The following is a 22,321-nucleotide window of genomic DNA, read 5'->3' as shown; positions in this document are numbered from 1 at the left end:
CCTTTCAGACACCTTTTTTTTTTTCCAGAGGATCTGCTCAGGGGTTCTGCAGGAGGCTAGGAAACATAATACAAGAAAATCTTACGTATCCAAATGGAACAGATTTTCAATGTGGTGTCTTTCCCAAAACCAGGACTCACTGACAGTGGAAGTCCCTCTGGATGTCTCATACCTGTGTGAATTACTAGATGCTGGCTTAACTTAACCTTCAATCAAAGTACACCTGCCAGCTATTTCTGCCTGTCTGCCTCTGTCTCCTCCTTTACTTTCCAGATTTGAGGCTAAACAATTCTTAAAAGGCGTCCTTCACATAAGACCCCCCAGGAAACCTGTGGCAACCCCACTGGGATCTTAAGTTTATATTAGAGAAGCTGACCTTTGTTCCTTTTGAGCCAGCAGCTTCTGCTTCCATGAAATTTTGCTCCTCCTGAAAAACTATTCTGCTGCTTGCACTAACCTCAACCAGAAGTGTTTCTGAATTACAGTACCTAATGGCCTCTCCCCTCCTTTCTTGGTGTTCCACTGAGAAACAGTGTCTCTCTGCACCAACCCTACCTTTATGCCTAAAGTGGTAAATCAGTTATCCCTCAACCAGTCCATCCATCCACCTACCTTTTTACCAACTCCACAGAACACTGAGGAGATGATTTTGCACACCCCGGATGTGAACAGACAGCTTAGGTTCTACTATGATAAAACAAAGGATATCAGGAAATCAGACTAGTTATTTGTCTCATTCCACCCTACAGCTTTAGGGATCCCTGTCTCTAAACACACTATTTCCATCTGGATCTCTAAAGCCATTTCCTTCTGCTATGAGCTCCATGGAAAGAACATCCCATCTCCTGCTAAGGGACATTCTACCAGGGCTGTTACTTTGTCTGGCACCTTCCTCAAAGGAATGGACACTAATTCCATTCTGGATGCAGCCACCTGGTCTTCAGTCCATACATTCACCAAACATAACAAACTGGCAACATTTCCAAATCTAGGGCAGGGTTTGCAAGGGCTATTCTCCATTGCTTCATGGAAAGCTCCTCTGCCCGTACCAACTCCCTTTCCTCATGAGCTTTTGTATTCATCCTCATGTTAAGAATACTGCAACAGAGGAACAGGACATAGATTAGTTGTGTAAAGTCTTACCATAACAACATATGTCTTTCTCTTCTCTGTTGTAGTATTCCATCTCTCCCTTCCTCTTCCCCCCTGACTTTGTTCTTTCTTGGATGCACTTGACCTAGATACTCCCTTAGGTGGGCGTTCCTTCTGGGGAACTCGGTTCTGAGGAGGTTGCGTGCGAACGCCACTTTTATGGCTGACATCAGACAGTCGCCTATGCGCAACATACCATGCACTCTAGTAGTACAAGTCTTCTGTATATTGGCAGACATCAGGTCGTTGCAGCAGGCAACTCCCTCATGTTAAGAATACTGCAACCGAGAAGAGGACATATATCATTATGGTAGGATTTTACACAGCTAATTTTTTTCCACAAAGACCAGTTCTAAGCAGCCGATTCCTACACTCATCCAATACCAACACAGCAACTGTTTAACAGACGTACAACAAAGTGCCTGCCTTCAGTAATTCGTTAGTGTTCTCATTTCTATTGACGTATCTGTTCCAATTTGCTTAACTTAACAGCCTGTGTCTCATTCCAAGATGGCATTCAAGGCTTTTCTTAGAAGAAAACTCAGACTCTGGGGTAACAAACATTTCTTCCATTTTCAAATCTTTAACTACCTTCTAGCTCATACAACAAAAAACAAACTGATGACCTCTTAGAAATAATGCAGATGAAATATAACTTAACACTAACAAAAAACACACAAACAGAAATAATAAAGAGGAAGTGCCACGTGCAAAGAGGTTCATTACTAAAAAAAAAAAAAAAAAAAAAAAAAAGACTTTATTCATACCTTTGAATTCTTCATGCAGTTAGTTCAGCAGTTTACTTTGTTTTGACAATTGCACCTTTAAGTTTTATCTACGTTAACTTGTCACTACTCATCAGTTATTTTTCTGGACAGTAATCTTTATTCTGTCAACTAACTAATGCACAATATGCTAACTGCACTCTCTGTACTCTGCAAACATTATATTTACTATGCACGACTATTTATGTTATGCTGGAGTTTTTCTGCCCTAGGTCTCCTATAAAAACTGGGTACAACTACCTACAGCATTCCCAAAAAAGGAAAACAGAAGCATTCAAACAGTTTCAGGGAATCGTATTCCCTATCCATGAAAAAAAATAAAAACTGTACCTCATGGGAATCCTTCAAGGAGTCAGACCGGGGCAATTCTGGGAGCTGGGAGAAGCGACGATCATATATGCATAGATGTAGGTGCTTGTCAAGCACACGGAAATCTTCATAACTCCTATTTACAATCCAAATTCTGCCCTGCAGAGAAATATAATGTATTAATGCCACTGAAGTAGTATGGCCTTCCATTCTCATTGAAAGTACAGTTGTATACACACTTACCATTAATGTAGATGTTCGAATGTATTCACTGTTGCAGTCATTACATTTGGGTAATCTGCTGGCAGGTTGCCCTCAGTCGACCTGAATAACAAAGTCTTGGGTCCTGCGTCGGTTGCTCTTTGCTCTTTCCTCTTCCATGACGTCAGGTCGTCAGGGGTATAAAACATGCAGCCAACGCCATTTTATTCAGTTTTTCTTCCCTCAGATGTCAGGTGCCCCCCAAATGGGGAGCAAAAATATATGTATATAAATAAACAGTAAGTATATGAATGCACTTTTAGAAACATAAACTTTACCTTTGACTAAAAGCAAATACACCACAAAGGCTTTTGAGTAGAGTGAAGGAAAGAAAAGGTATAGAATGGGGGGGATGGCGGGTGGGTAACCAGGACTGCAACAGTGAATACACTTGAACATCTACATTTATGGTAAGTGTACACAACTACTATGTTCTTCGTATTTCACGGCTGCAGTCATTACATTTGGGTAGAATCCCAAAGTTATGGATGGGAGGATGGAACTAAACAGCATTAGGAGCTGCTATAAGGCCCTGCAGGACTGCAGTGGCAAAGCCTGCCCTGAATTTAGAGAAGAGAGGTAAATGATAATGCTTTGTGAAGGTATGAACAGAGCTCCAAGTACCAGCTTCTAGAATATCTTTGGTTGGGACCCCTCTGAGAAAGGCTGCTGAAGTAGAGGCAGCCCTGGTGGAATGTGATCTGATCCCCTTAGGCACAGATTCACCATGGTGCAAATAGCAGAAATGAATGCAGTGGCTTATCCATTTAGAAATAGTCTGCTTTGATAAAGCCTTGCCCTCTGTTCCTGCAGCAAATGCTACCAGTAGTTGCTCAGACTTTCTTAGAGATTTGGTCCTCTAAGTAGAATCTTAGTTGTCTGTGTACATCCAATGAATGCAAAATCTGCTCTCCCTTGTTCTGTGGATTAGGGTAAAATGTTGGCAGGTGAATGGTGTGGTTAAGAGCCACACTGGATACCACCTTAGGCATAAAAGAAGGATTGGTCCGGAGGGCCACCCTGTCCGTGTAAAACGTAATGAAAGGCTCCACTGCCATGAGAGCCTGTAGTTCTGAAACGCTTCTTGCTGAAGTGACTGCCAAAAGAAAAGCTGTTTTCCAAGATAGAAATTTTATATCCACAGTAGCTGCTGGCTCAAAAGGAGGCAGGGTGAGGTTTTCCAGCACAAAATTGAGGTCCCATGCAGGAGTTGATGCTCTCCTGGGAGGCCTTAAATTTTGGCCCCTCTAAGATACTGCTTAAGCAGTGGATGAGAAAAGAGGGGAGGGCTCTGTGTTGTAATGAGCCGAGATGGCAGAGGCATGTATTTTTATTGAAGAAAAAGACAGGCCCTTGTCAAGCATCTCAGTTAAACATTGTAAAATCTGAGGAATATTGGGCTTTGCTATGTCAATTCCTTGTGCTTGGTTCCAAGCACAGAATCTCTACCATTTATCAGCATAAGATTTTCTAGTACTAGGCCTTCTGACTTCCAAAATGACATCCATCACAGATTTACTGACAGGTGTGGTTTGAATAATTAGTTGATTAGCCATGCTGCAAGATTCAGAGTTTGGAGCGGTGTGCGCAGAATTTGATAATTCTGCTGAGACAGTAGATGAGGTATTTGAGGCAAGTACCATGGAGGAAGGTGTGACATATTCCTTAGAAGCGGGTACCAGAGCTGGCAAGGCCAGTCCGGAGTCATTTTTGGTTTTTCCTGTCTGACTTTTAGTAAGACCTTGGAGAGCAGAGGCAGAGGGGGAAAGGCATAGACTGATAGATTTTTCCAGCTGAAGGACAGAGCATCCACTTTCCATGCTTTTTTGTCCAATATAATATGATAATTTTGGGGAGAGGCACACAGATCTATGTCTGGGCTCCCCCATTTATGTGTTAACATGCTGAAGATTTGTGGATCCAGTTTCCATTCATGCGGGTCTATAAGATTTCTGCTTAGGTCGTCTGCCAGAGTATGTTGCTTTCCTGGCAGGAATTGAGCTTGAAGATGTATTTGGTAAATCAAGGCTGTGTTCCACAAGGCCTTGGCTAGTCTGCAAAGGGGGTAGGAATGTGTACCCCCCTGCTTGTTTATGTACCACATAACTGTGGTGTTGTCCGTCTTTATCAGTAGTTGTCCTGGATGAAGTACGTCTTTGAAGGCTGTCAATGCATTCTGAACAGCTAGCATTTCTTTCTGGTTGATATGCAGATGCATTTGGTTTGGGCTCCATTTGCCCTGAATGCATCTCCCTGAAAGGTGGGCCCCCCAGCATAGTCTGATGCGTCTGTATTTAGGGTTTGGGAGGCAGGGGGTAGAGTGAATGACAGTACCTTGTTTTGGTGACATGTCTCTGCCCAGCAAAGAAACTCCTGTTGTAGGCAGGGAATGAGAGGAATCATTGTTTCCAGGCTATGACAATGTTGACTCCATAAACTTTTTAGGTACCATTGAAGTTTCCTCATATGCAGTCTCGCATATGGAATTAGTAGAATGCAGGATGCCATGAACCCCAAAGCCTGCAGAATTTGTCTTCTAGATAACTGGGTTTTTGTTGCCATTTGTTTGAAGTATGTTGTCAGTTGCCTTTGTTTGTCTGGAGTGAGGTAAGCCATCTGGGCAGTTGTATTCAAGATTGCACCCAGGAATGTAATTACTTGAGGGGGTACCAGTTGTGATTTTATTTCATTTATGGTGTACCCTAGGCATGCTAGAAGCCTTTTTACAAACACCAGATGTTGAAGAAGAGTGTCTTTGTCCTCTGCTTGAATGAGACAATCGTCCAGATAAGGATAAATTTGAATGCTTCTTTGTCTGCAGAATGCAATTACTGGTGCCAGCACTTTGTAAAGACCCTGGGCGCAGTAGATAAGCCAAAGGGCAGTGCAGAGAATTGGTAATGCAAAAAATCTGCTTTGAAGTGGGGGTATCTTCTGCAGGATTCCCTTATTGGGATATGCAGGTATGCCTCTTAAGTCTAGATTTACTAATCAAGCATTCTTGCCTAGCACAGGCAGTAGGTGTTGTAAAGTCAGCATTTTGAATTCTGGAATGTTCAGGAACGTGTTCAGAATCGATAAGTCCAGTACTGGACGCCATGAATTGTCTTTTCTGGGTACCAGGAAAAGTCCTGAATAAAAACCTTGTCCTTTTTCCTTTTCTGGTACCGGTTGAATAGCCCCCATATCCATGAGGGACATTACTTGTTTCTGGACCTCTGCCCACTGGTTTGGTGGCAGATCAGCCCATCCGTTCGGAATTGGCAAAGTATGGAAATGAAATCTGTACCCCTGGGATACTATGTTTAATACCCACTTGTCCTGGGTAATTAACTGCCAATTTTGAGCAAGAAGTGCTAGTTTTCCTCCAAGGGGGCTGTCAAAATTTAAGTGCTTGGAGATGGTATTGGAAAGTCATTGAGACTGCTTACTGTAGGGTTGTGCTTTCTTTCCTACAGATCTGGAGGTGGAGGCACCCCATTGCTTTGACCTGTAAGAACCTTGTCATTGATATCTGGAGCCTTTTGAGTGCCTGGGTTTGCCCTGAGTGGCTCTGTTGGACACAGGAAAGGACCAATCTTTAGCAGGTCAGTGCCTACTGAACATGGGTGGCTGCACTTGCAAGAAATCTTTTACAGTTTGCATAGATTTAGCATTGTCTTACATTTTCTTTAAAACCTCTTCTGCCTTATTACCAGAGTATCATGCTGCAAAGGGGCATCCAACAATTTAGCTTTAACATGATCAGGCAGATTTTGCTCCTTGAGCCAGGCATGCCTTCTAATCACAGATCCAGTAACGGCGGCCCTGCAAGATGCCTCCAAGGAATGGCGGCCCTGCAAGATGCCTCCAAGGAATCAAAACCACATTGCAAAGTATGCTTTCCAACCTGTTCTGCTGAATGCAATAAATCCTGTAACTCTTTATTTTCCACACAATCAGAAATCATCATTTTCTGTTTCAGTAAGCCCATAACATGCTGTTGATATTTAAGCATATGGAACTGGCAGTTTAAAGCCCTGACTGCCAAGATTGCAGACGTATAAACCTTCTTACCCCATCTATCCAGTGCCCTGGAATCTCTATCAGAAGGGGTAGGATTCCTGGCTGTAGAAGCCTTAACACCCTTGGGACCCTGAGAAACAGTTTCAGGATCAGCAGCAGGATTTTTGAAAATAAATTTGTCAGAGTCAAGAACACTGTAATATCTGTCTGGCTTACTAGGAGCCGGAGGCAGGGAATCAGGAGCCATGCTTGATTCAGAGAACACATCTTCAACAATGTCTAGTACAGGAGGTATTGCCAAAGCCTATGCTGAGGAAGAAGGAGGAAATCCCTAAGCCTCTTTTTTGATTCAGCGAAGTCCTGACCTTCCCAGTGAAAATGTTCCCTTAAAGTATGCAAAGTCTCTCCAAAAGAGTAATCCTCAGGAGGAGATGCAGATGGGATGGATTCCTCTGCATCAGAATCCTCATAGGGTGGAATAGAAAATTCCTGATCAGAAGAGGAATCAGAAGAAATGGAAACCTGATCTGAAGATTCATAATCAGTGCCTTACCCAGGTCTCTTAGCAGGGGGGGGGGGGGGGGGGGGCTGGGAACCCCTGATCAAGGTAATTAAATCCTCAGCCATTTTGATCATCTGTTTTTTAGGCATAGAGGCCTGAGCACGTGGCTCATGCATCGGTTTTTTTAGACCTAGAGGTTGTTTTTGACCTTGTTTTTGTTGCTGGCATCGGTTTAATATAAAAATGCTGAGGCCTGAAAACACCCTCAGAAGCTGGTGCCTGCTCAGCGGCTCCGGACCCATCCAAGGGAGAGACATCCGTGGGTTCAATACTCTGAGAAACTCATGGCATACCGGACTCCGAATGAGTCTTGGTAGAGGCCTGTGACTCAAAAGTAACAGGTATCGGGGGCTGCGAAAGCGCCTCACTGAGTACCGACGAACTAGCGACTGGCTTAGAAGAAGTTTTGTCTGTTTTGGACCTCGACGGTCTGTCTCTGTCTTTTTCCTTGCGTTTTTTGTGAACTCCGGTAGTCGACCGACATTTCAGGATAGAAAAATCTTGAACCAAAATATTTAGAAGCAAAAATATACAGACGCTTAATAGTGCATTGGTTAAATCTAGCACAAAACCGACAGCAAGGCACATTGTGATCAGAGCCTAGGCAAGGAATACAGTACAAATGAAAATCCTTATGAGGTATTTGCTTCCCACAAGTAATGTAATTATTAACTTTTACTGACATCAGTAAGGAGCAAGAAAAAGTTTCCCCAACTGGGTACTTAGCTTTAGTTTGAAGACTTTGGTTCTGAAACTTGAATATGAAAATTTCAAGAGTCGGCTGACCGGGACTTGCGAACTGCTTCGGGCACCACGCGGCAAGAAAGACCGAATAAAACGGCGTCGACTGCATGTTTTATACCTCTGACGACCTGATGTCATGGAAGAGGAGACAGCAACCGACGCAGGACCAAAGACTTTGTTATTCAGGCCGACTGAGGGCAACCTGCCAGCAGATTACCCAAATGTAATGACTGCAACAGTAAAACACGAAGAACATCTGCAGTCTACCAGTGAAACTGAAAATAATGTTGACAGTAACAGCCACCATCTTATTTCAACATTTCAAATCTTTAAACTGATGAAAACAAAGCGAATAAAAGAGAACGCAGAACAAATTAAGCAGAATACAATGTCTCAGACACAAAGGAAAAAAGTTCTTTAACAGGCAGTGAGAGACCAAGAATGTTTGAACCACACACACACACACGTGCATGTGTATTTTTTTTTTTTTTTTTTTTTTTTTTTTAATATTTTCAAAACTACATTCCGATGTCTGCAACAACATGCATACTTGAATATAATGTAAATACTTTAAGGTGCTATCAGTCCTAACTCTCCAAACCCCAGCACACACAAACACCCCGCACAGTTCCTTTTCCTTTGCTTTACCATGACATCATCCACAGGCAGGATGACTATTTTTTTAATACAGTATGTTGGGGGGAAAAATTAGAGGTGTAAATATACTTTTTCAGAAAGGTTTAACGATCATTTTAAAAGGCAATAACTCATGGAGGGGAGTGCATTCAGCAGGTACTACCAAACAAGTGCTTATGGCATCAAATATTAAAAAAAACACAAGAAAACAGGCAGCAAAGATTATGTAGTATGTACCATAAATATGACAACATTCAAACAATTATTTTGAACTACATAGTTTAATTACAGGAGACAATAAACCTATCTTGTTTGCTGGTTTAAGTGCATTCCACTCTCTACTACTTATCCATCCCAATTTTTCACCTCACTTCCTGTCCACGTGCCATAACCTCCATGAATTACCTCCAGGCACCCATAATGTAAAAGCTATTCCAGTGGTCAGAACTCACTTTGTAGCACTTTTCTAGATCCACTAAGTATATGATTACTACAACTTGTTGCTTGGGTTCCCGGCGTTCATTTTCTGCTACTCAGAGTGACCTCTTTCTTCATAGCTGTATGACACGATTGTGTGTACCTATACCATATCCTGTCTCTTCTGTCAGGAACAAACACCAAAAGTCCTGGATTGAATGACTGACCCCTTTCTACTAGTCACACTCCACATTCCTAATACTGTCAATCTCGCCACTACCCCTGTCCCTGGCCATTCAACCATGCAGAATTCGAATGGCATTCTAATTTCTTACTCCTGATACTCTCCCCAAACCCGAGTGTTCTTAGTATACATATATGCAGGACAAAGATGAAGGCCATGTGAAATCAAGGGAGACAGTGTCTACCAGCACTTCCCAGTGAACATCTCATGCAATCTAGTCACAAAGTTGCAGCAAGTTTGACAGTTTCTTCTGGATGAGAATCATGTTAACAGCTGCACTGGAGATTATTACCCTCTGAGAAACCTACTAGTCCTTTCCTTCAGGATTCCCTGCATAACTCATCTTGCCACTGATGTTAAGCTAGCAGGTCCACAGTTCTCTGGATGTCAGCTGCTCACTCTTTTGTACAACGGTACCACAGTTGGGATCTTCTATTCCACAAACAACTCCAGAAAAGTCAGTGGTCCACTGAAACCTTATTAGTGGAACTGCCAGAACACTGTCCAGATACCTTATGGCCTTGGAAAGTTCCAAACTGTAGTTGATTTACCCTCCCCTAGGGGAGCCAATGCCCTGTCAGACATCCCCCTTCATCTTGGTGTCTTGTCCACTGCTGTCACAAACCTACCCTAGCATGGCATCCTACCCTTCCTTTCCATTGTCATTTACCTTCCACTCATCCTGGCCATGTCTGCATCACCCTTAGTTTGTTCTGCTATACATCTAAAAAGCCTTTTTTCCTCCTCCTCCTCCCTTCTGCCAACTCCATTTAAGTTTATCCTTTTGTTACTCTCATTCCTTCTGCAGCTCATCTGGTTGCCTCCTTCTACTATACCTCCCCTACCTCCATACTATCGGCTTTTCATCGCCTGTATGCCATTTTCCCCTTAACTATCAGCCTTACATTCCTGTGTACCTATGTGTACCTACCTCTGTTGCCTCTTCCACAAACCCTTGACCAGACCCCAGAATACTGCATCCCTTATGTATTACTATACCCTGTTTAATCACTTAATTTGTACCCAGTCCCTTAATTTACCACTGACCCTTTCCCTCAGTTTACTATAAACCACTCTCTTAAAAAACTCACTTTGTCTTTGTGTGCGCCCTCAATGCTAAATCATACAGTGACATGGTCAGTGCTGGTTAATGGAACTTTGAACTGGGCATCCTCTAACTTTGTCCTCCTTGGAGAGGACCACATCCAGAATTCTCTCCTTTCTGGTACTGTCTCATATCAGTTGGCTGAGCCCTCACAGTCCAAGACTTCAACTCCCACTCCCGCTCCCCCTCTACTGATGAACTCAGAATCTCGATGTATATTCCTGGAAGGTGAAAAGTCTTGACATCTTTACTCTCCAGTTTTTCATCTGTTACCTCTCTTTTGCTGTGTCTGTGGACCAATACTCTTTATCCATCCACCATCATCTTCCCACTTAATCTATATGAACTAACAGGACACATACAGTAGGTGGGTTAGGGCCCCACAAGCTCCCTTGCCCTCTTTATGGTGAGGTGTTTCTCTTCCTCTTTGACCTCATGTGATACTCACTTAAAGATAAATACTATAACTCCACTCTTTGCTATGTTATTCTTGAACAAGCTTCACTATCCACATATTTTCACTGACCCATGCTACTGTGACATTTATTTATTTATACTTGCTTACCAGGGTAATGCAAAGATTTCACTGGACCAATTTCAGACACAGATTGGGTGAATATAATCACAAAAGTAACAATAAGACAATGCAAAACAGAAGTGTGCATTAATATGACTAAAATTGATGTATGAAAAAGTACAGAAGCATTCAATAAAAGTAACAAACCATATTGTGTGTGTGTGTATATACACACACACACACGAAAAAAAAAAAAGGGATGAGGGAATAAACAGATTGCTGTATGGGTAGTATACAGGCTTATCAGCAGTATCTATCCTTTCTTCCTATATCACTGTCTACAGTTCTCCCCATCTTCTTACTTGCGCACCTTGTAATGGATAACAACACTACCTCATCATGTTACAAACCATCCTTGACTGTTTCTCTGTTATGTTCTGTACACCTTTTCCTTCTTTCTACGGTCCATGTACCTATTCCCTCTTTTGCATCTGTTACATGCCATCTACCCTTCATTTTAATTTAAAGATATGTTTTCAATCTACCTCTGAGTTCACCTGTCCCTTCTTGGTTTATTTGGACCCTGCCTCCCCCCCCACCCAACACAGATCTCCATCCATCCTCTGATGAGTCTCAAACCCCAATTGCTTGTCCAATGACAAACCAGTCATTATTATACCCTAAGCCTCTCCTCAATGTGCTGACTGAAAGCATTCTCAGTTTTACTTGTGCCATCTCTAATCCCCTAACTTGGCATCTTTCTAACGTCTTCCTTTCCCTGCATACAACCACGTCTGCTGCCTGCTCCAATAGTTCAAGGTGCCTAAATGTACCATAATATACATCAACCCTTCCCCTTTGGTGATCACCTTGATTACCTCCTTGCATGTTTGAGCCCTAAGACTAGATTCACTTGCATTGCTTCTCCCCCGACTCCTTTATCAAGACTCTATACCTTTGGAAACTGTAATTTCAAATCACTGCAACTCTCTACACTCAACTCCTTCACTTCCTGACCCATGTATCTACTTCTTATCTGCAACTGCTCCACTCTCATTCCACAAACCCCAAAGACAGTACAGTTGTGTACACTTACCATAAATGTAGATGTTCGAGTGTATTCACTGTTGCAGTCATTACAATTGGGTTATCCTGCTGGCAGGCTACCCTCAGTTGGCCTGAATTCCAAAGTCTAGGTCCGGCGTCGGTTGCTGTCGCCTCTTCCCTGACGTCAGTGCGCCAGGGGTATAAAAGATGCAGCAAACGCCATTTTCTTCAATTTTTCTTGCCCCAGATGTCAGGTGCCCCAAAAGGGTAGGCTAAAAATATGTCAATAAAACATGCATGCACCAAAGTATATATTTTGCCTTCATCTACAAGCAAATACACCACATAGATTGTATAGAATAGAGAAGTACAGATAAGTTCCAGCAAAGAAATGGGGGATGGCGGGTGGGTAACCAGGACTGCAACAGTGAATACACTCTAACATCTACATTTATGGTAAGTGTACACAACTGTACTATGTTCTTCGTGTTTCACTGTTGCAGTCATTACAATTGGGTTGAATCCCAAAGCTAAGGTTGGGAGGCTGGAGCTAAACAGCATTAGGAGTGGCTATTAGACCCTGCAGAACTGCAGTGGCAAAGCCTGCCCTGGATTTAGAGTAGAGTGGTAAGTGATAGTGGTTTGTGAAGGTGTGCACTGAACTCCAAGTAGCAGCCTCTAAAATGTCTTTGGTTGGTACTCCCCTGAGGAAGGCTGCTGAAGTGGCTGCTGCTCTGGTTGAATGTGGCCTAATGTCCTTAGGTACTGGCTTGCCATGCTGTGAATAGCAGAAATGAATGCAGTGGCCTATCCACTTTGAAATAGTCTGCTTTGAGATAGCCTTTCCTTGTGATCCTGCAGCATATGTCACTAGTAATTGCTCTGTCTTTCTGAAAGCTTGCGTAGCTGTCTGTGTATGTCCAAAGAATGCAGAATTATCTCCCCCTTATTCTGTGGATTTGGATAAAAGGTAGGCAGAGGGCCACACTGGACACTACCTTAGGCATAAATGTCGGGTTTGTCCTCAGAGAAACCCTGTCTGGATAAAAAATGATAAAAGGTTCCACAGCCATGAGTGCCTGTAGCTCTGAGACTTGTCTTGCAGAAGTTATTGCTAGGAGCAGAGCTGTTTTCCAAGATAAAAACTTTATATCAGCTGTAGCGGCTGGCTCAAAAGGAGGCAGGGTGAGTTTTTCCAAGACATAATTGAGGTCCCATGCAGGTATTGGTGATCTCCTTGGAGGCCTTAAATTTTTGTCCCCTCTGAGGTACTGCCTTAATAAAGGGTGAGAAAAGATTGGTGGCTCTGTATTGTAATGAGCCGAAATGGCAGAGGCATGAATTTTTATAGATGAAAAGGACAGGCCTTTGTCCAGCATCTCAGTCAAGTATTGCAAAATATGAGGAATATGTGGTACAGCTGTCTCAATTCCTTGTGCCTGGTTCCAAGCACAGAATCTCTTCCATTTTCCAGCATAGTATTTTCTAGTACTAGGCCTCCTGGCCTCCAAAATGACATCCATCACTGCTTTAGTGAGAGATGTGTTTTGTATGACTACATTATCCACCAAGCTGCCAGATTTAAGGTCTTGAGTTGGCTGTGCAGGATCCGATTGTTCTGCTGGGACAGTAGATGAGGCACTTGAGGTAAGGTCCAGGCTGGGCATTGAGACAAGTTCCTTAGGACTGGATACCAGTACTGGCGTGGCTAGTCTGGGGCAATCAGTATAATTTTTGGCTTCTCCTGTCTGACCTTTAGGAGTACCTTGGGGAGGAGAGGCAGAGGAGGAAAGGCATATACTGTTAAGTTTTTCCAGCTGAAATATAGGGCATCCACTTTCCATGCATGTCAGTGATAAGTCCTTGTACAGAATCACTTCAGTTGGCGGTTGTGAGGTGAGGCAAATAGATCTATGTCCGGGCATCCCCATTTCCTTGTTACCATGCTGAAGACTTGTGGATCCAATTTCCAGTCGTGGGGATCCATGAGGTTTTCTGCTTAGTTCGTCTGCCAGAGTATTTATCTTTCCTGGCAGGAATTGTGTCTGCAGATGTACTTGGTAAGTCAATGCTGTGTCCCACAAAGTCATGGCTAGTCTGCAAAGGGGGTAAGAATGAGTGCTTCCCTGCTTGTTTATATACCACATGACCGTGGTATTGTCTGTCTTTATCAGTAGTTGTCCCGGATGAAGTACATCCTTGAAGGCTGTCAGGGCCTTTTGAACAGCTAGCATCTCTTTTTGATTGATATGTAGATGCATTTGGTTTGCGGACCATGTGCCTTGAATACATCTTCCTGCCATGTGGGCTCCCCAGGCATAATCCGATGCATCTGTTGTTAAAGTCTATGTGGCTGAGGGAAGAGTGAATGGCTGTCCCTTGTTCTGGTGACAGGCCTTCGTCCACCATCGAAACTCCTGTTGCAGGCAGGGAATGAAAGTAACTATTATTTCCAGGCTGTGGCAATGTTGAGTCCAAACACTTTTTAGGTACCACTGAAGTAGTTTCCTCATATGCAGTCTTGCATATGGAATTAGAAGAATGCAGGATGCCATGAAGCCCAAAGTCTGCAGAAATTTTTCTTGCAGATAACTGGGCCTTTGTTGCCAACAGTTTGAAATAGGTAGTCAGATGCCTTTTGTTTGTCTGGTGTGAGATAAGCCATCTGGGCAGTTGTATTTAAGCTTGCACCCAGGAATATTATCTCTTGAGAGGGTACTAGTTTTGATTTCTGTTCATTGACTGTGTACCCTACGCATGGTAGTAATCTCTTTACAAACGCCAGATGCTGTAGTAGAATGTCCTTGTTCTCTACTTGAATGAGGCAGTCGTCCATGTAAGGATATATTTGTATTCCACATTGTCTGCAGTATGCAATTACTGGTGCCAGGCACTTTATGAAGACCCTGGGGGCAGTAGATAAGCCAAAGGGCAGTGCAGAGAATTGGTAGTGCATTGAGCCAGCTTTGAATCTGAGGTATCTTCTGCATGTTTGTCTGATTGGGACATGCAGGTATCCTCTCTCTTAGATCTAAAGTCACAAGCCAAGCCTTCTTGCCCAACATGGGCAGAAGCTGCTGTAAAGTCAACATTTTCAATTTTGGAATATCCAGATATGTGTTTAGAATAGATAGGTCCAGTATTGGTCTCCAGGCTTTGTCCTTTCTGGGTACCAAGAACAGTCTTGAATAGAATCCTTGTCCCTGCTCTTGCTCTGGTACTTGTTGAATGGCCCTCATGTCCATGAGGGAGGAGACTTGTTTTTGTGCCTCTGCCCATTGATGTTTTGGCAGGTCTGGCCAACCATTTGCCCTTGGCAGGGTATGGAAGTGAAACTTGTAGCCTTGTGACACTAGGTTTAAGGCCCATTTGTCCTGGGTTATGTGCCAATTTTGAGAAAAAAGTGCTAGTTTTCCCCCTAAAGGTGCTGCCAGAAGATAAGTGCTTGGCGCAGGCAGGGAGAAGTCATTGGTACTGTTTCCTGTATGGCTGTGATTTGTCTTCTCCAGTTTTGGAGGTAGAAGCACCCCATTGTTTAGACCTGTATGAACCTTGGGGTTGGGATCTGCCTCTAGGGCTTCTGTATCTGCCCCTTTGTGGCCTGTCTGACACTGGAAAGGACCAATTCTTTGTAGGCCAGTGTCTGCTAAATCTTGGTGGCTGTACCTGTAAGAAATCCGTGACTGTTTGCATAGATTTAGCTTTGTCCTCCATTTTCTTTAACACCTCTTCTGCTTTAACACCAAACAAAGCATCATGCTGTAATGCAGCATCTAATAATTTTGCTTTAACATCATCAGGTTGATTTTGTTCCTTTAACCAAGCATGCCTCCTAATGACAGAACCCATAACTGCGGCCCTGCAGGAGGCCTCCAGAGAATCAAAACCACATTGCAAAGTATGCTTTCCAACTTGTTCAGCTGTATGCAATAAATCCTGCATTTCTTTGTTTTCTGCACATTCAGAATTTATCAACATTTTCTGTTTAAGCACCGACATAATATATTGCTGATATTTGAGCATATGAAAAGTACAGTTTTGTACCTACCATAAATGTAGATGTTCGAGTGTATATACTGCTGCAGTCATCACACTTGGGGTATCCTGCCGTCAGGCGGTCCCCGCAGTCGGCCGAATCCCAAAGTCTTGGTCTGGCGTCGGTTGCCGTCGCTTCTTCCCTGACGTCAGTGCGACAGGGGTACAAAAGAGGCAGCCGACGCCATTTTCTTCAGTTTTTCTTGCCCCAGATGTCAGGTGCCCCCAACTAGGAAGGCAATACAAATAAGTATGCAAAAATACCTTAGTAGATAAACAATAGTACTAGCTGTTAGCAAATACACCATATAGACATGCATCCAATAGATTGATGTACATGGAGTTATAACCAACACCCTGGTATGTAGAGGGGATGGTGGGAGGGTAACCGGGACTGCAGCAGTATATACACTCGAACATCTACATTTATGGTAGGTACAAAACTGTACTATGTTCATCGTGTTATACTGCTGCAGTCATAACACTTGGGTTGAATCCCAAAGCTATGGACAGGTGGCTGGTACTAAACTGGGTTAGGCGAAGCTAGGATGCCCTGCATAACTGCAGTGGCAAAACCAGCTCTGGTTTGTGAGTATAATGGAAGGTGGTAGTGCTTGGTAAAGGTGTGCACTGAACTCCAATAGCTGCCTCCAGAATGTCCTTGGTTGGAACCCCCCTGAGAAAAGCTGCTGAGGTTGCTGTAGCCCTGGTAGAATGGGACCTATTATTAACAGGCACTGCTTTCCCATGGTGCGAGTAGCAAAAGCAGATACAATGTGCTATCCACTTGGAGATGGTCTGTTTTGAAATAGCCTTTCCTTGTGAACCTGCAGCATAGGATACAAAGAGTTGGTCAGTTTTTCTGAAGGTCTTTGTCTTATCCAAATAGTAACGTAGCTGTCTGTGAATGTCCAAAGAGTGAAGGAGTCTTTCTCCTTTATTCTGGGGGTTTGGATAAAAGGTGGGTAAATGAATGGTCTGATTCAAAGCCACACTGGATACTACCTTTGGCATAAAGGTAGGGTTAGTTCGTAAAGAGACTCTGTCCTGATGGAAAATGATGAAAGGTTCCACTGCCATAAGTGCCTGTAGTTCAGAGACCCTGCGTGCTGAGGTGATAGCCAGCAACAGAGCTGTTTTCCATGACAAGTATGCTGGTTCGAAAGGAGGCAGTGTTAATTTTTCTAAAACGAAGTTGAGGTCCCAAGCTGGCGATGGGGGTTTTCTGGGGGGTCTTATATTCTTAGCCCCTCTGAGAAACTGCCTTAGTAAAGGGTGTGAGAATATGGGAGGATCCGTATTATATTGAGCTGAAATGGCTGAAGCATGGATCTTAATGGATGAGAAAGAAAGGCCTTTGTGTAGCATCTCAGTTAAGTATTGCAGTATTTGAGGAATGTTTGGTATCCAAGGATTTTGGCCTTTAAGCCTGGTTCCATGCACTAAATCTTTTCCATTTGTCTGAGTAAGTTTTTCTGGTGCTGGGCCTCCTGGCCTCCAAAATGACATTCAAGACGTCCTTTGAGAGAAGTGTTGATTGATAATTGAAGGTATTCTCCATGCAGCTAAATTTAAAGTCCTGAGCTGACTGTGAAGGATCTGAGAGTTTTGCTGAGTCAACAGAAGTGGGAATTGAGGTAAGATCCATGGAGGGCTGTGAGTCAAGGTCCTTAGTAATGGGTACCAGTGCTGACGTGGCCAATCCGGAGCAATGAGGATCATTTGTGGTCTCTCTGATCTGACTTTCAGTAATACCTTGGTCAATAGAGGTAGTGGTGGGAAGGCATAGACTGTCAATGCTGTCCAACTGAATGATAGGGCGACCACTTTCCAGGCTAGGGAATGATAAGTCCTTGTGCAAAATTTCGGTAGTTGGCAATTGTTGGGGGAGGCAAATAAATCTATGTCTGGGCGTCCCCACCTTTGAGTTATCATTGAAAATACTTGTGGGTGTAGTCTCCACTTGTGAGGATCTGCCAAATTTCTGCTTAATTCGTCTGTCAATATGTTTTCCTTTCCTGGCAGGAATTGTGCTTGCAGTTGTACTTGGTAAGTCAATGCTGTGTTCCACAAGGTCATTGCCTGTCTGCATAAAGGGTAGGAGTGTGTTCTTCCCTGTTTGTTTATGTACCACATAACTATGGTGTTGTCTTCCCTTATTAGTAGTTGCCCTGGATGCAAGAGGTCCTTGAAGGCTGTCAGTGCATTTTGCACAGCTAGCATCTCCTTTTGGTTGATGTGTAGATGCATTTGTTTTGCAGACCATTTGCCCTGTATGCACTGTCCTGCCATGTGTGCTCCCCAGGCGTAGTCTGAAGAATCTGTTGTTATACTTTGGTTTGCTGGAGGTAAGACAAAAGGAAGACCCTTGTTTATTTGACATGCTTGAGCCCACCATAGGAACTCTTTTTGAAGGCAGGGAATGAGAGGTATACTTGTTTCAAGGCTGTGCCTATGTTGAGTCCATACACTTTTCAGGTACCATTGTAATTTCCTCATATGCAGCTTTGCATGTGGAATTAGTTGAATGCAGAATGCTATGAACCCCAATGCTTGCAGGATTTTCCTTGCAGTGAGCTGGGTAAAAGTTGCCATCTTTTTGAAGTATTGAGTTAGTTGTTTTTGTTTGTCTGGTGTGAGATAAGCCATCTGGGCCGTTGTATTTAAGCTGGCACCCAGGAATATTATGTCTTGTGAGGGTATTAGCTTTGACTTCTTTTTGTTTACTGTGTACCCTAGGCAACTTAGCAGCTTTGTTAAAAATGCCAGATGCTGTAATAGAATGGCCTTGCTGTCTGCTTGGATCAGACAGTCGTCCAGATATGGATAAATTTGTATTCCTCGTTGTCTGCAGTATGCAATTACTGATGCCAGGCATTTCGTAAATACTCTGGGCGCAGTAGATAAGCCAAAGGGCAATGCAGAGAATTGATAATGCGTTGTACCTGCCAAAAATCTGAGGTATCTTCTGCAATCTTGTCTGATAGGGACATGCAGGTATGCCTCTTTGAGGTCCAACGTTACCAGCCAAGACTCCTTACCCAGCATGGGAAGAAGCTGCTGTAGTGTGAGCATTTTGAATTTGGGTACCTCCAGGTATGTGTTTAGAATTGAGAGGTCTAAAATGGGTCTCCAGGCTTTGTCCTTTCTTGGTACTAGAAATAGTCTTGAGTAAAAACCTTGACCTTGCTCCTTTGTAGGTACCTTTTGAATTGCTTTCATATCCATGAGAGCTGAAATTTACGTTTGTGCCTCTGCCCATTGGTTTGGAGGCAGATTTGGCATGCCTCTCATCCGTGGTAAAGTGTGAAAATGAAATCTGTAGCCTCGGGTAATAATATCCAGAAGCCATTTGTCCTTTGTTATGATGTGCCAATTTTGTGGAAATAGAGCCAGTTTTCCTCCCAAAGGTGCTGCCAGGGCAATTTTGCTTGGCAGGCGAAGAGGGAAGTCATTGTGTTTGTTTCCTGAAGGGTTGAGATCTTTCGTCTCCACCTCTTTGAGTTGTTGTATGCCATTGTCTAGGCCTGAAAGAAGCTTGTGGCTGGCCTCTGCCCCTTGGGCGTCTGTACCTACCCCTTTGGGGTGTCTGATGCAGGAAAGGACCAGCTTTTTGATGGCCAGTTTCTGCTGAAACGAGGAGGTTGTACCTGTAAAAAATCTTTAACTGTCTGCATAGATTTTGCCTTTTCTTCCATTTTCTTTAAAACTTCCTCTGCTTTGACACCAAATAACACATCTTTCTGCAATGGAGCATCCAATAACTTTGCTTTGACATGTTCTGGTAAGGCTTGCTCTTTTAGCCTAGCATATCTACGTATTACAGATCCTGTGACAGCTGCTCTACATGAGGCTTCCAATGAATCAAAACCACACTGTGAGGTATGCTTTCCCACCTGTTCTGCTGCATGCAGCAAATCATGCATCCCTTTGAAATCAGGTTGATCTGTCTGAGGGATCATTTTCTGCTTTAACTGTGTAATCAGGTACTGCTGGTATTTCAGCATGTGGAATTGGCAGTTTAAGGCCCTCATGGCCAAAGTGGCAGACGTATACACTTTCTTCCCCCATCTTTCTAATGCTCTGGAATCTCTTTCAGAAGGTAGTGGATTCTTAGCAGTAGAGGCCTTAACCCCTTTGGGACCTTGGGAAATGGTTTCGGGGTCTGCAACAGGACTTTTATATAGAAACTTATGAGAATCAGGAACTCGGTAGTATCTGTCTGGTTTAGCTGGTGCAGGAGGTAAGGAATCTGGGTTTAGACTAGATTCGGTGTAAACAACATCCAAAATGTCTAAAACTGGAGGAATTGCAAGGGGTCTATGGTATGGAATAAGAAACTCATGGAGTCTTTTCTTAGAGTCAGAGTAATCTTGGCCTTCCCAGTGGAAGTGTTCCCTCATGGTGTGTAAAGTTTCCCCAAAAGAGTAGTCTTCAGGGGGGGAGACAGAGGGAATGGACTCTTCAGCATCTGAGTCTTCATAAGGAGGGAAGGAATAATCCTGGTCCTCAGAGTTAGCTGAGGAAATGGATGCTTGGTCAGAGGAAGGATAATCTTCCTCCAGTATAGGCCTTTTGCCAGGAGGGAGTTGGGAACCCCTGATAAGGGTAATTAAATCCTCAGCCATCTTAAGCGTCTGTTTTTTAGGCAAAGGGGCCTATGGGGGAGTCTGTGGACCCGGTTTCCTAACTTTTAAGGGGGCTTTAAGTTTAGCATATAATAGAGATAGTTGTCGGTTTGAAGACACCTTCAGAAACCGAAGGCCTGTCCAAAATCTCCATATCACCGTCAGGGTTGGCGTCCGAGGGGTGAGATGAAACCAGCTCCTGAGGCCCAGCTGATTCGGTCTGGGAGGCCGTCAGAATTTCTAAATCAGCGATAGTCAGGGGCTGCGTAGGCGCCTCGCTGAAAACCGGAGAACTGGCGGCAGGCCTTGCTGAGGCCTTGGTATCTGGTCTTGGCCTTGGTTGCCTGTCCTTATCCTTGCGTTTTTTAATCATTGCTGATGTCGGCTGCTCCGATGACATGCTATAGTTAAATTTTCTGCCAAAATAATGTCAGGCGAAATCTGCCCGACATTAGATTGTACATTTGTTGAACCTAGCACAAAACTGACAACCAGAGACATCGTGGTCTGGGCCTAGGCAAGGAATACAATGAGAATGAAAATCCTTATGAGGTATTTGCTTCCCACAAGAAATGCAATTATTAACTTTGTCTGACATTGGTCTGAGGCAAGAAAAGTTTCCCCAATGGGGTACTTAGCTTTAGAGAAGACTTCGGGCTGAAATTCTATTCAAAAATCTCAGGAGCTAGTCGACCAGCACTTGCGAACTGCTTCTGCTTTGGGCACCGCGCGGCAAGAAATACTGAAGAAAATGGCGTCGGCTGCCTCTTGTACCCCTGTCGCACTGACGTCAGGGAAGAAGCGACGACAACCGACGCTGGACCAAGACTTTGGGATTCGGCCGACTGCGGTACCGCCTGACGGCAGGATAACCCAAGTGTGATGACTGCAGCAGTATAACACGATGAACATCTGACAATTTAAAACCCTTATAGCAAAGGTAGCAGAAGTGTAAATCTGTTTTCCCCATCTGTCCAGTGCCCTAGAATCCCTGTCAGAGGAAGTAGGTTTTTTTTTGCAGTAGAAGCCTTGACCCCTTTGGGACCCTGAGAGAGAGTTTCTGGGTCAGCAGCAGGGTTTTTGAAAAGGAATTTATGAGAGTCAGGAACCCTGTAGTACCTGTCCGGCTTAACAGGAGCTGGAGGTAAGGAGTCAGGGGTCAGACTGGACTCTGAAAATACATCATCTACAATGTCTAACAGGTGGAATAGCTAAGGGCCTGTGTTGTGGTAGTAAAAGGAAGTCTCTGAGCCTTTTCTTAGATTCTGAATAATTTTGTCTCTCCCAGTGGAAATGCTCCCTCATGGTATGTAAAGTTTCCCCAAAAGAATAATCCTCAGGAGGAGAGGCTGAATGGATAGATTCTTCAGCAACAGAATCCTCAAAGGGAGGAAGAGAGTATTCCTGATCAGAAGAGGAATCAGATGAAATTGAAACCTGATCTGAAGATTCATATTCTGTCTTTTGCCTAGGCCTCTTATCAGGATGGGGAAGGGAACCCCTGATCAAAGTAATTAGGTCTTCGGACATTTTGAGCATCTGTTTTTCAGGCATGGAGGTCTGTCCATGAGGCTGTTGTACTTGTTTCTTTGTCTTTAAAGGTGCTTTAGTCTTTGCCTTTGAAGCTGTAGTCATTTTAACATATAATTGAGTAGGTCTGAAAACACCCTCAGAAGCCGATGCCTGCTCAGCGGCTCCGGACCCATCTGAGGGAATAATTTCCTAAGGTCCAATACCTTGAGCTTCCAGCAGCCTGGTCGACTCCACGTGGTGTTAGTAGCAGCCTGCGAGTCTAAATTAGTGGTTGTCAGGGGCTGCAAAGGTGCCTCACTGAGAAACGGCGAGCCGGCGACTGGCTTAGAAGAAGCCTCGTC

At 43.7% G+C, this 22,321-nt stretch overlaps 1 protein-coding gene across 1 annotated transcript in view; it reads right to left on the bottom strand.

Annotated features, from left to right (window-relative positions):
* The window catches only part of ARHGAP32 (Rho GTPase activating protein 32), a 3,207,216-nt gene that overhangs the window by 1,478,273 nt on the left and 1,706,622 nt on the right, over nt 1-22,321 (bottom strand). The window contains exon 9 of the mRNA XM_044081098.1: nt 2,268-2,405. Coding sequence (XP_043937033.1) covers nt 2,268-2,405 — 138 coding nt within the window. The remainder of the gene's footprint in view (nt 1-2,267; nt 2,406-22,321) is intronic.

Source organism: Protopterus annectens, chromosome 8.part0 (genome assembly GCF_019279795.1).
Source record: "Protopterus annectens isolate FY-2018-M chromosome 8.part0, PAN1.0, whole genome shotgun sequence".
Taxonomy (NCBI): Eukaryota; Metazoa; Chordata; order Ceratodontiformes; family Protopteridae; genus Protopterus; species Protopterus annectens.
This window is presented reverse-complemented; position numbering and strand designations above follow the sequence as displayed.